Source organism: Rhineura floridana, chromosome 3 (genome assembly GCF_030035675.1).
Source record: "Rhineura floridana isolate rRhiFlo1 chromosome 3, rRhiFlo1.hap2, whole genome shotgun sequence".
Classification (NCBI taxonomy): Eukaryota; Metazoa; Chordata; class Lepidosauria; order Squamata; family Rhineuridae; genus Rhineura; species Rhineura floridana.
In genome coordinates, this window is record NC_084482.1 from 93,636,406 (window position 1) to 93,649,668 (window position 13,263).

Genomic DNA, 13,263 nt, shown 5'->3' on the forward strand with positions numbered 1-13,263 from the left:
CTGAGTGTTTGTTTTTATATATATATATATATATATATATATATATATATATATATATAAGGTATAACACAAGCTATAGCAATGATCTCTGTAGGATGCATATAAATTGCCTTCCCTTAAAAAAATCTCCAGAAACCTAGGGGTCGCATTTTTTTTCTTTAAAAATACATTCTTGATGGTTGCATTTGTAGTCAGTGACTCGTTTTCAATTAACATTCATTAAAATATTTTCTAAACTCTTAAATACTACACATACAACATTCTATGCCTTTCGACACCCTTGCACATTCCATGTTTTTGTAACATTCATTCCTACAGCTGGTACCCACCTGAGATTTTCTTTCTTTCTCTGGCAGAGCTTAGCAGCTGAAGAATCAGAGTTGCGATTTCGACAATTAACAAAGGAGTATCAAGCCCTGCAGAGAGCCTATGCATTACTGCAAGAGCAAACAGGGGGTATCATAGATGCAGAACGAGAAGCCAAGGTTAGTATTTGCTTGCTAAGGGCAACACAAAGCCATCCCCCATACTTAAAAATAGAGGAGGTGAGTTGATGAAAGAAACAAGAGCAGAATTTTGGTATGGTTCATAGAGGACCATCAATAAGTGTGGTGCCAAACTAGATATGACACCATTCATGCAATTAGCAATAGTGTGAATGTGTACTTTTTTCTATATAAAAAAGAAAAGTACTAGGGACTCTGCCCCTGCTCGCTTTGCTTGCCAACCCTGCCTATTGTCACTGAATCACCCCCCTTCTCCCCCCAGGTCACCAAACTTTCCCCTACCCCCCCCCCCCCGGTCTCCAGCATTCCCACACACACAGGTTGGAAGCATTCGTGGGTAGCGTGACACTTAGAAAAATATAGGAAGAAATAGGGGGTAATCAGGAATGCAGTGGATGGCAAAGGGTTAAAGCCCCCTAGCACATTGGGACCCCCACTCCTTTTTAAAATTTTATTATAATCACACAATGCCTGCATAGTATTACATATAGCTTGGCCCAGAGTTATATGATATAAGCGAAAAGACAAGATCCTGTTCAAAGGAACTCAATTGAAATCTGATAGTAGAGGAGACAACAAAAGTAGGAGAGGAGGGGAGGAGGGTGGGAAGGGAGAAACAAGGGTACCAAAGTGCATTTACCCTTGCTTAAGCTTTATACATTTTCTGAGAACCAGTATCAATAATGGGACACACAGGCACAGAATCATGTTTCATTTTGTGTGCATGTGCATAAATGCAGGTTCAGGCATTGTCTCCCCATCTGGAACATGTATGTGCAAATGTTAACATGTGGAAGTAGTAAATTAAAGTTAAATCTAGGCATCAAAGTGCTGCATTTCAGGAAATCATCCTAAATTATGTCCAACGCTGATGTTGTATAATGGATATTGTTCCAATAGGAGTTCCCTCCCTCTCCCAATGTAAATTGCACTCACAGGGGCCCTGATCAAGACCATGGCAGGGGACAAAAGGTTAAAGCTCCCCTATCTCCTGCACCAGGTTCCTGACATGGATTGGGGGGCCCACACTGGCAGTTTGTGAAAAAGAAGTTTACACCCAGGGCAAACTACTACTATTTACATGTAATATCAAATGCAGTTTGGCCCTAAGTTACAATCAGGGAAAAGTTTGTTTGAATCTTTGCCTCTGCTATCAATGCATCAGGTGGTGTTAGGCATTCAGTCCCATATTCAATGGCGAGACAATAATACTCACCCTATTAAGGATTGTAACATCATCATCATCATAATCGTTTTATTTATTTATTTATATCCTGCCTTTCCTCCAAGGAGCTCAATGTGGCACATATGGTTCTGTCCCTCCTTTTTATTCTCACAACAACCCTGTGAGGTAGGCTCGGCTGAGAGACGACTGGGCCCAAGGTGAGCATCATGGCTGAGTGGAGATTTGAACCCTGATCTCCCAGGTCCCAGTCCAACACTCTAACCACTATGTCACACTGGCTCTATCATTTATTTATGTATAACCTGTCCTTTTACAAAAAGTACACAAGACAGTTTGTATAAAAGGTCAGTAAAATACATAATGCAGAATGAAATACAACCTAAAAGCAAAACTAAACTAAAAAAACCTACAGAATCAAGAACAGGCCAGTGTAAATAAAACTGCCTTCACCTGTTCCACCTTGGTGGGGAAGGTTAAATTATGAGTTTGAATGGCACCTTTCTTCCACCTCTAAGCCTTCGTTTGGGTCTCACCACTCATTGGGCTGCTTGGGCTCTTGGGACTGTTTCAAATCCTGCATGCCAGAACAAAACAGACTCTCTCTCGGGTGCCCGGGCAGCTCAGCTGCCTTATCCCAGGTGGTGTTGAGACCCAAACGAGGGCTTAGAGGTGGAAGAAAGGTGTCATTCAAACTCATAATCCAACCTTCTTCAACAAAGTGCTCTCCAGGTGTGGTTGGACTACAACTCCCATCATCTCTGATATTTGGCCATGCTGCCTGGGGACGATGAGAGCTGTAGTCCATAACATGAGGAGTGTAGCGAGACAATTTTCATTGGGGCGGTGGCAGAGTCAAAAATTGGGGGAGAAGGGTTGGGGCGTTGGTCACTATAAAAGAGGTTTCTGGGGAGGAGTGTTCATAGATAATGACAAAAATAAACCCCTATTGATTGGTTGATTGGTTGATTGATTGATTGATTGATTGATTGATTGCGTTTGTATACTGCCCTATAGCCGAAGTTCTCTGGGCACTTTACAATTGAAACAATTAAAAACATTAAAAACAAATATACAAGTTTAAAAACACATTAAGAACATAAGAACATAAGAAGAGCCTGCTAGATCAGGCCAGTGGCCCATCTAGTCCAGCATCCTGTTCTCACAGTGGCCGACCAGGTGCCTGGGGGAAGCCCGCAAGCAGGACCCGAGTGCAAGAACACTCTTCCCTCCTGAGGCTTCCAGCAACTGGTTTTCAGAAGCATGCTGCCTCTGACTAGGGTGGCACAGCACAGCCATCATGGCTAGTAGCCATTGATAGCCCTGTCCTCCATGAATTTGTCTAATCTTCTTTTAAAGCCATCCAAGCTGGTGGCCATTACTGCATCTTGTGGGAGCAAATTCCATAGTTTAACTATGTGCTGCGTAAAGAAGTACTTCCTTTTGTCTGTCCTGAATCTTCCAACATTCAGCTTCTTTGAATGTCCACGAGTTCTAGTATTATGAGTGAGGGAGAAAAAAAATTCTCTATCCATTTTCTCAATGCCATGCATAATTTTATACACTTCTATATTGTCTCCTCTGACCTGCCTTTTCTCTAAACTAAAAAGCCCCAAATGCTGCAACCTTTCCTCGTAAGGGAGTCGCTCCATCCCCTTGATCATTCTGGTTGCCCTCTTCTGAACCTTTTCCAACTCTATAATATCCTTTTTGAGATGAGGCGACCAGAACTGTACACAGTATTCCAAATGCGGCCGCACCATAGATTTATACAACGGCATTATGATATCGGCTGTTTTATTTTGAATACCTTTCCTAATGATCCCTAGCATGGAATTTGCCTTTTTCACAGCTGCCGCACACTGGGTCGACTGTTTCATCGTGCTGTCCACTACAACCCCGAGGTCTCTGTCCTGGTCGGTCACCGCCAGTTCAGACCCCATGAGCGTATATGTGAAATTCAGATTTTTTGCTCCAATATGCATAATTTTACACTTGTTTATATTGAATTGCATTTGCCATTTTTCTGCCCATTCACTCAGTTTGGAGAGGTCTTTTTGGAGCTCTTCGCAATCCCTTTTTGTTTTAACAACCCTGAACAATTTAGTATTATCAGCAAACCTGGCCACTTCACTGCTCACTCCTAATTCTAGGTCATTAATGAAGAAGTTGAAAAGTACAAGTCCCAATACCGATACTTGAGGGACTCCACTTTCTACAGCCCTCCATTGGGAGAACTGTCCGTTTATTCCTACTCTCTGCTTTCTGCTTCTTAACCAATTCCTTATCCACAAGAGGACCTCTCCTCTTATTCCATGACTGCTAAGCTTCCTCAGAAGCCTTTGGTGAGGTACCTTGTCAAACGCTTTTTGAAAGTCTAAGTACACTATGTCCACTGGATCACCTCTATCTATATGCTTGTTGACACTCTCAAAGAATTCTCATAGGTTACTGAGACAGGACTTTCCCTTGCAGAAGCCACGCTGGCTCTGCTTCAGCAAGGCTAGTTCTTCTATGTGCTTAGTTAATCTAGCTTTTTTTAAAAAAGCAATTTAAAAACACATGCTAAAATGCCTGGGAGAAGAGGAAAGTCTTGACCTGGCACAGAAAAGATAACAGTGTTGGCGCCAGACACACCTCATCAGGAAGATCGTTCCATAATTTGGGGGTGTTTTTAATGCATTTTAATTAGGAACTATGACTTGAGAAGTTTACAAAAAAGCAAATCAATTTAAAGTGCCATATTTTCCACATGCAAAATAGTTATGTAAACTAAATAACAGTGACTTGGAGGCAAATGTACATTGTGCAAGTCATCCTATCATAATGATCTGAACTGTTAACAAAGTCTAATGCACCATGATTTCTCTGCAAACATGCAGAGGAATTGTTCATTTGAAATTCCTTCAAATATGTTACTTTCAAAAGCCAAGTTTACTAAGTTTGCTTTTCTCTGAATGCCTGTATGGTGTCAACACGTATGTCAAAGCTGAGACTGAATTTTCACACACAGCTGTAGGTGCACCAAAGGTGAGTCCTGCTGAATACAAAGTGTACCTGTGTGGAAAGGCTTCCTTGTACAGGTACAATGTTTTAATAAGCTCATGAACAGTGAGTTTTGTTTTCCTGAGTCAGCTGCTTCCCAAAACTGGTCTCCTTTGCTCTGGTCTCCTTTGCCATGCCAGGAAAGCAATTAAGAGATGTTTCACTTTAAAAATTAAATTAATACCTATAAACATTACTTTTTACGAGAAAATGCTTGACAGCATGTCACATGGGAAGTATACTCTCCCAACTACAGGTGCTAGAATGAACTGGACAAGCACACAATCTCTGTTCTACAGAAAGGCCCTGGGCTAGCCAGCTAACTGCTTCTGATGGCTCTACCAGCAAATCTCACACACCCTATTTTGGTAGTACGTAAGTTCACATGAGAAAAGTTAAATAAGGAGACTAATGATCATTTGCACAGTTGGGTGGAGGTCTAAAACTGTTGCAACTAAGGCTCTAGCCATATTATACTCTTCAAAACCATTTTGAAATGGAGCCAGCTTGAAAAGATTGAAAAAAACCATTTTGAAATGGAGCCAGCTTGAAAAGATTGAAAGGATATATTTTTTAACAAACTACAGAAGAAATGCCCCCAGACTTGCACAGACACACCATATTCCAACTCCCCATTGCCTGGGCTAAGTTAGTACAGTCACAGTAGGCTTCCTGGGCCCTGGAGAGCCAACTCACTCACCTCTCTGCTCCTTCTCAGGTCTTGCCCTGGACTAGGCTAGGCTACTGCACAGTCAAGGCCCCAAAGCCTAGGCACACCCACTAGATGCATTAATAATACCCATCACCTACAGAGGCTGGCCGAGCACTACAGGGGCAGGGGAGATGTTCTGCAGCGCATAACAATATTTTTCTTTATTATTAATTTATAAAATTTATTAGTTGCTTTTCTTCATAAAATTGAACCCAAATATGATACCCAAATAAAAAGATTAAAACCAATATAAAACTAACACAATTAAAAAAAACAGTACATGGATAAGACAGTGGAACAACCCACCCTCTAAAAGAGGCTATAATGTCAGAAACCCTCCAAAAATTAAGAGCTGCATGCCTTGGAGAAGAGGAATGTTTTTGCCTGGCACCTAAAGATAGATAATGGTGGCATTAGGCATGTCTCCCTGAGGAGAACATTTCATAAGCAGGGGGCCACCACTGAGAAGGCTCGTTCTCATGTCACAACCCACTGCACCTCCCTTGGAGGAGGCACACAAAGAAGGGCCTGAGATGCTGAATGCAGGATCCTTCCCACCTTTCCTTTCTCCAATTGCAAACCCTTAGGTTTGCCAACTCCTTCCCCCATCAAGATTTGTGTTCACTTTAACTCTTATATTTGCCTGTCTTTGCAATCCCTTGTTAACGTTGCCCTGCCCTTCTGTTTGGATGCCTAAGTGGTATTTTTAAAAACTCAATTGAAGTTTTAAGTTATTGCAATGCTAGAAATTTGGGAACTTAAGGAACATTTTATTTGGGGGATCAGAATTATCATTTGGGGGTGCAATGCCCTCATTTCCCCACACACATACTACACCCCTGCATAACATCCAGAGGACACAAGGCTGAGGAAGGCTGTTATATGCCTTAATGCTTTCAATATTCAGAAACGCTGTACAAATCCTAAGTATTATTCAAGCAACACATGCTGTGTAAGTTACTGGGCCACAGTTATTTCCTTTTGGCACTAAATAATTTAAAAACACAAAATGATACCAGTGTATTGGTGGTGGCAGCATTTTCATTTTCTCACTTTTCTGCCTCATCTGTTTCCAAAACAGTCTCCTAGGTATAGCTGACAGTGTATTGTTGAGTCATAAATAAATACAGAGTTGTCCTGAAGGTCACTGTCACCGAGATAGAAGTTTTGATGCTCAAGTGTGCCAATACATGGCCGAGCTCAGTGCTATACTATAAAAATTTAATGGGCTGGATCCAGGTTTTCACTCAACAGAGATGATAATGATGATATTTTTTAAATGTTTGTTCTGCCCTTCCTCCCAAAGAAGCACAGGGTGGCAAACACCAAAATTGTAAAACAATAAATTAAAAATAATTGAATTTTTACAATTATTTCCTCCCATCACACTGGACGAAAGTGGCAGGGAAGGGATATTTTCTCAATTTCTCCTTCCTCCTGCAGTCCACTCTGTCCCCTGCTCTAGTGGGGTGTGGGCTGTGCGGTTCTCTGGAGCATAAGAACATAGGAAGAGCGTTGCCTGATCAGGCCAAAGGCCCATCTATTCCAGCATTCTGTTCTCAACCAAAGCCCTCAAGCAGGACCTGAGTGCAACAATGCTCTCTGTACTTGTCATTCCCCACTTGTGAGCAGCAAGAGTGGTGGCATTTGGAACTGTAGGGGGAAGAGGAAATTGGGGGGGAAATCACTTCCCCACCCCTTTCTTTCAGTGGGGAGCCTCCACTAGATCCCACTTCCCAATGACAATTGAAGGCACCCTTCTGATCACAGAGGGTCAAGCCTAGAACCCATCCAATAAATTAATAACTAGAAGGGGCTGCCTGCCTGCCATAAGTGTGACAACGAAGCTGAGTGCAAAACCTGCTTGAACTACTACTACTACTGCTACTACCAAGTACAAATTGTGGTGTTCAAACTTGTTCACTGGATTAGAGACATGAAGTACAATCAACAGGGATTAAGGACACTACGTGCCCTGCTTTCTCTAGGTTGGATTGCATCCCCAGTAACCTGAAATCTAGGTAGTCTGATGTGCACGCTGAAAGTTTTTCGTAATGATGTGGCTCTTATTTTTAACAGGCACAGGAACAGCTTCAAGCCGAAGTCCAGAGGTATAGAGCTAAAATAGAGGATTTGGAAAAAACACTGGCCCAGAGAGGACAGGTAGATTATTTGCCAATGATGTTTTCCACAGCTGCTTTCACCCATAGACAATATTTATTCACATTCACACAAGGAAACCACAAGTATGGCTTGTTGTATAGCTTGCATAAATGAATCAACTATCTGAAAGATGACCTGTGAAGAACATGAGCGATACATAGAAAAGTGTGACAATGTGACCAGCCATATGGGCATACATGTCCACCCATGAAATTCAGCTACTTGGATGTCCCATTTCCTACAGCACAACTATGGATCAGTTTGGTAGTAAGTGAAATATAAAGCTGAATAAGAGTTGAGTCAGCACAGTGAAAATAACATCCATTCTTTTCTTAGTCATAGTAGCTTTAATTACTATAATGGTTTCCTGTCTCCCCAAATGCCAGCCGTATTAGGGCCAATTCACACAATACATTTTCCTACACGTGTAGGAAATGCAGTTCTGTTAAACAAACCCATGTGTACATGTACCATAATGTGTGCCTACTACTTCATTGCATATAAACTCATCTTTTAATTTTAAAATATTTCCCTCCATCAAACAGGACTCCCATTGGGTAGAAGACAAGCAACTTTTTATTAAGAGGAATCAGGAGCTTTTGGATAAGGTATGTTCAAACCTTGAATGTCTAGAATGATTGTACATCAGGACATAGCATTTTGTGTAAAAAAGTAGTTCCATGGTATCTTAGTCTATCCTGGATCCTGAATGTATGATTAGAGTTACTTTTTTCTTTTCAAATTCTGAAAATGTTAGATCTAACAACAGGTAGGCACAAAGAAGATATATCCAAACTTTACTGAAGTTTCCGTATGAAGAAAGTAAAATACCCTAATTTCAAAATTCAAGAAATCAAATATAAATGAAAAATATTAAGATTAAATGTAAGATTATAAAAAGGCAGTAATTATAATATAAAACAAAACAAGAGACTCTCTGGCGGCATCCGACAGTAAAACTATCTTACACTAGCAATTTTTCATAGTTCTGCCAAAGGGGCTTTTCAGAGCAGCTAAGGACTCTTCCAATTTTGCTCAAAAGCCAGTATAATACAAAACATGAAAACTGAAAAGTCATCCAAAAAAAATCCCTGCAGGAATCATTAAAAATAATCTTCAAAAGTATCTCTTAACCTCAAGGAACGATGAATCCCCCCAAAAGTCCCAAATCAGCACATGCAGATCTTGTTTTATGTGCCAAGATGCTTTTGATATCGTTTCTTCCAGTTTTAAAGGCAATTTATGCCTACAGCACATAACCCATATCCCTTGTAGACTTTATTATATGTTTTCCATTATCAGGCTGACAACAAAGTTAAAATAGTTGGATATCTTTCTATGAGCGGGAGGATATTGCAGGAAGGAGGGGGGACCTTCTAAAAAAAAACTTGTTTTGGAATCTCTTCCATTAATTATATATTTACATCTAGATTGAAAAACTGGAAACAGATAACAACCGATTACAACAGGAGCTGCAGGATGCCAGAGATCAAAACGAGCTGTTGGAGTTTCGGAATCTGGAGCTTGAAGTAAGAAGCTGTTAAGCCTTAATTGTGTGTGTGTGAGAGAGAGAGAGAGAGAGAGAGAGAGAGAGAGAGAGAGAGAGAGAGAGACTTACAAAAAAGAAGAAAAGAACAAAGTAACAAACAGTTACAACTCTGGTTTGTGGAGAGTAGGGATGGGTGAGAATTTTTATTCAGTTCGCATTTCAAGCCGAATCTATCAAAGTTGCATTTTCCAATACAATATGAGAACCGGAACACAGCCATCCTTCAGAAGTCACACTTGTACTTTGTGATGCAGTTTGCCAACCGATGTTTACAAAAATGAATATGTTTGGGGAAAGTGTGCATGAGAATGAATATATGAGTGAAAATATCATGCAAACACACATTGTATGACAGGAAATGGCTTGCAGAACTCTGTATGTTAATCAAAACTGCCTGCAAAATATGTTTATTAGGAGAAAATCACACTAAAATGCTAGAGAATTTTCATGAAGATTTTTGTTTAAAAAAATGCAAATTGCTACATAAATGTGAAAAACTGAATTTAAGATTGGAAAAATGAAAGAGAACCGTAATTGATGGGTCTTTCCATCACTAGTGGAGAGCAAAAATACAAGATTGATATAATTTTGAGAAATCTAAGATGCTGCATGAAAGTATCCGCACCATAGCATAGGATGTGATTCAAGAGGAGCATGGATATTCCTATGGACTTTGATAAAACTGCCGAATGTGAACCATGTCACATTGAAATGGTCTCATTTGGATATGCCCTTTATCCCACTAAATGTTCTGGCAATGTTATATCCCATCTCCTATCCAGTCACCCCTTTTGTGTCTGTGTGTGTGTGGAGGGGTCCGTCCCCTTCCAGTGCCTTGCTATTTCTAGGTGGGCAGCTGCCAGCAGCATACCGACTAGGTCTTTCTGGACCACTGATGGGTTTTTATTGCTTTCCATAGAGAGCAGTGCAAGTTCAGTTCGTGGTTAATAATAATAATAAATAAATAATAATAAATTTTATTTGTTAGTCGCCCATCTGTCCGAATTAACGGACACTCTGGGCGACTTACAACAATATAAAATACAATATAAAACACATACAATCAGCAGTCACAACATTAACATCAAAAAACATCATCATTAACATCATTAACATCATCTAAAACCATCCCTTCAATAATACAGTATAAGAACCTAGCCCACCCCAGAGATCCCATAGGCCTGCCTTAATAGCCAGGTCTTTAAGGCTTGGCGAAAAGCCATCAGGGAGGAGGCATGTCGGAGGTCAAATGGAAGCAAGTTCCAGAGGGTGGGGGCCACGATCGAAAAAGTCCTCTCTCTGGTCCGCACCAGCCTAGCTGTTTTCACCGGTGGGACCAAGAGAAGGTCTTGTGAGGCTGATCTTGTTTGGCGGCATATTTGGTGATACTGGAGGAGTTCCTTCAGATAAACTGGGCCAAAACCGTATAGGGTTTTAAAGGTCAACACCAACACCTTGAATTGGGCCCGGTACACAACTGGCAACCAGTGTAGCTCCATCAACACTGGGGTGACATCGTCCCGGCGACAGCTCTGCTTTATTAAGCGTGCCGCCGCATTCTGTACCAGCTGCAATTTCCAGACCGTCTTCAAGGGTAACCCCACGTAGAGTGCATTACAGTAGTCTAATCGAGAGGAGACCAGGGCATGTATCACTCATGGGAGCAGATGTATAGGAAGGTAGGGTCGCAGCCTCTGTACCAGATGAAGTTGGTACCAGGCTGCCCGGCTCACTGCCGAAACCTGAGCCTCCATAGACAGCTGGGAGTCCAAAATGACCCCAAGGCTGCGGACCTGGTCCTTCATGGGTAATACAGACAATATCCAAAAAAAAACCACTCTCAGAACATTTGTACAGTTTTATTTATTTATTTATTTATTAAATTTATTAGTCGCCCATCTGGCTGGTTGTCCAGCCACTCTGGGCGACGTACAAGATAAAAAACAATACATTAAAATGTTAAAATTTAAAACCATAACAGTAAAAACCTAACCCACCCCAAAAGCCTGCCTGAAGAGCCAGGTCTTCAAGGCCCGGCGGAAGCTCATCATAGAAGGGGAATGGCGGAGATCATTTGGGAGAGAGTTCCACAGGGTGGGGGCCGCTATTGAAAAAGCCCTCTCTCTAGTCCTCACCAGTCTAGCTGTTTTAACCGGTGGGATCGAGAGAAGGTCTTCTGAGGCTGATCTTGTTGAGCGGCATCCCTGACGATGCTGGAGGCGCTCCTTCAGATAGACTGGGCTAAAACCGTGTAGGGTTTTAAAGGTCAAAACCAACACCTTGAATTGGGCCCGGTAAACAACCAGTGCAACTCCTTCAGCACTGGAGTGATGTGATCTTGCCGGCGGCTGCCTTTAATCAGACGAGCCACCGCATTCTGTACCAGTTGCAGCTTCCGGACCGTTTTCAAGGGTAACCCCACGTAGAGCGCATTACAGTAGTCTAGGCGAGTGGTGATCAGGGCATGTACCACCAGTGGGAGCAGATGATTGGGAAGGTAGGGGTGCAGCCTCCGTATCAGATGGAGTTGATACAGCGTCGCCCGGCTCACAGCCGAGACTTGAGCCTCCATGGACAGGTGGGAGTCAAGAATGACCCCCAGGCTGCAGACCTGGTCTTTCAGGGGCAATCGTACCCCATTGAGCACCAGGTCCACATCCCTCAGCCTTCCCTTGTCTCCCACAAAAAGTACCTCGGTTTTGTCAGGGTTCAGCTTCAGCTTATTCCTTCCCATCCCGCCACTCACCGACTCCAGGCACTTGGACAGGGTTTCTACAGCCAACCTCGGTGAAGATTTAAATGAGAGATAGAGCTGCGTGTCATCCGCATACTGATGACATTGCAGCCCAAATCTCCTGATGATTGCCCCCAGCGGCTTTATATAGATGTTGAACAGCATCGGGGAGAGGATGGAACCCTGTGGCACCCCACAAGTGAGAGGCCAAGGATCCGAGACCTCATCCTCCAATGCCACTCTTTGGTACCTACCAGAGAGGAAGGAATGGAACCACTGCAATACAGTGCCCCCCATGCCTAACCTCTTCAGGCGGTCCAGGAGGATAACGTGGTCAACGGTATCGAAAGCCGCTGAGAGATCAAGGAGGACAAGGAAGGTGCATTCGCCCCTATCCCACGCCCTCCTCATATCATCTACCAAGGCGACCAAGGCTGTTTCAGTCCCATGTCCAGGCCTGAAGCCCGATTGAAATGGATCCAGATAATCCACTTCCTCCAAGTGCGCTTGCAACTGCTTTGCCACCACCCGCTCAACCGCCTTGCCTAAGAATGGCAAACTTCAGACTGGGTGAAAGTTGTTCAGATCTTGGGGATCCAAGGAGGGCTTCTTTAAGATTGGTTTTATTACTGCCTCCTTGAGCGCAGTTTTATAGGACCACCATATATGGAGTTGCAGGGATACCTTCTCCAAAGATTTTTTAATTATATCTTTGATTTACTATGCTTTGTGTTTACAGTTTGCTAGTTGGAATCTGCTAGCGGCTCTGAATATTTTATACAGAAAAGCAGAGTGCAAATATATAAAAATATATTAATAATAATTGGTGAACAAAGGTTACTGAACTGGAAAGAGCAGTGTGGAGCAAAAGTAGTCCAATCTTTCTTGCTTGCTTGCTTGCTTGCTTGCTTTCCTCTGAATACCAGTTGCTGGGGAGCACAAGCAGGGACAATGCTGTGTGGATGTCCTGTAGGCATCTGATTGGCCACTGTGAAAACAGAATTCTGGACTGGGTGGGCTTATGGTCAGGTCCAATAGGGCTCTACCTATGCTAAAGAACAGGTGAAATAATTAGATGAACTTGCTAACAAGTCCTGTTTAATAATAATAATAATAATAAATTTTTATTTCTAGGCCGCCTATCTGGCCGAATTAACGGCCACTCTAGGCGGCGTACATAGACTAAAATATAACATAGAGTAAAATATAACATATAATACAAAACAACAATAAGTATACTCAATGCAAACCTACCCCCATCATACAAAAATTTAAACTAAATTAGACAGAGGTCTCGAATGCCTGCCTAAAAAACCATGTTTTCAGTTCTCGGCGGAAGCCTGTCAGGGAGGGGGCATGGCGGAGATCATA

General features: G+C 42.2%; 1 protein-coding gene across 4 annotated transcripts in view; it reads left to right on the forward strand.

Annotated features, from left to right (window-relative positions):
* Positions 1-13,263, forward strand: part of JAKMIP2 (janus kinase and microtubule interacting protein 2) — a 56,665-nt gene that overhangs the window by 22,761 nt on the left and 20,641 nt on the right. For 3 of the 4 annotated variants that reach the window (XM_061621903.1, XM_061621904.1, XM_061621905.1), the window contains exons 9-12: positions 357-485; positions 7,526-7,609; positions 8,155-8,217; positions 9,040-9,138. In XM_061621903.1, coding sequence (XP_061477887.1) covers positions 357-485; positions 7,526-7,609; positions 8,155-8,217; positions 9,040-9,138 — 375 coding nt within the window. The remainder of the gene's footprint in view (positions 1-356; positions 486-7,525; positions 7,610-8,154; positions 8,218-9,039; positions 9,139-13,263) is intronic. The other variant, XM_061621906.1, reaches the window with a different exon arrangement.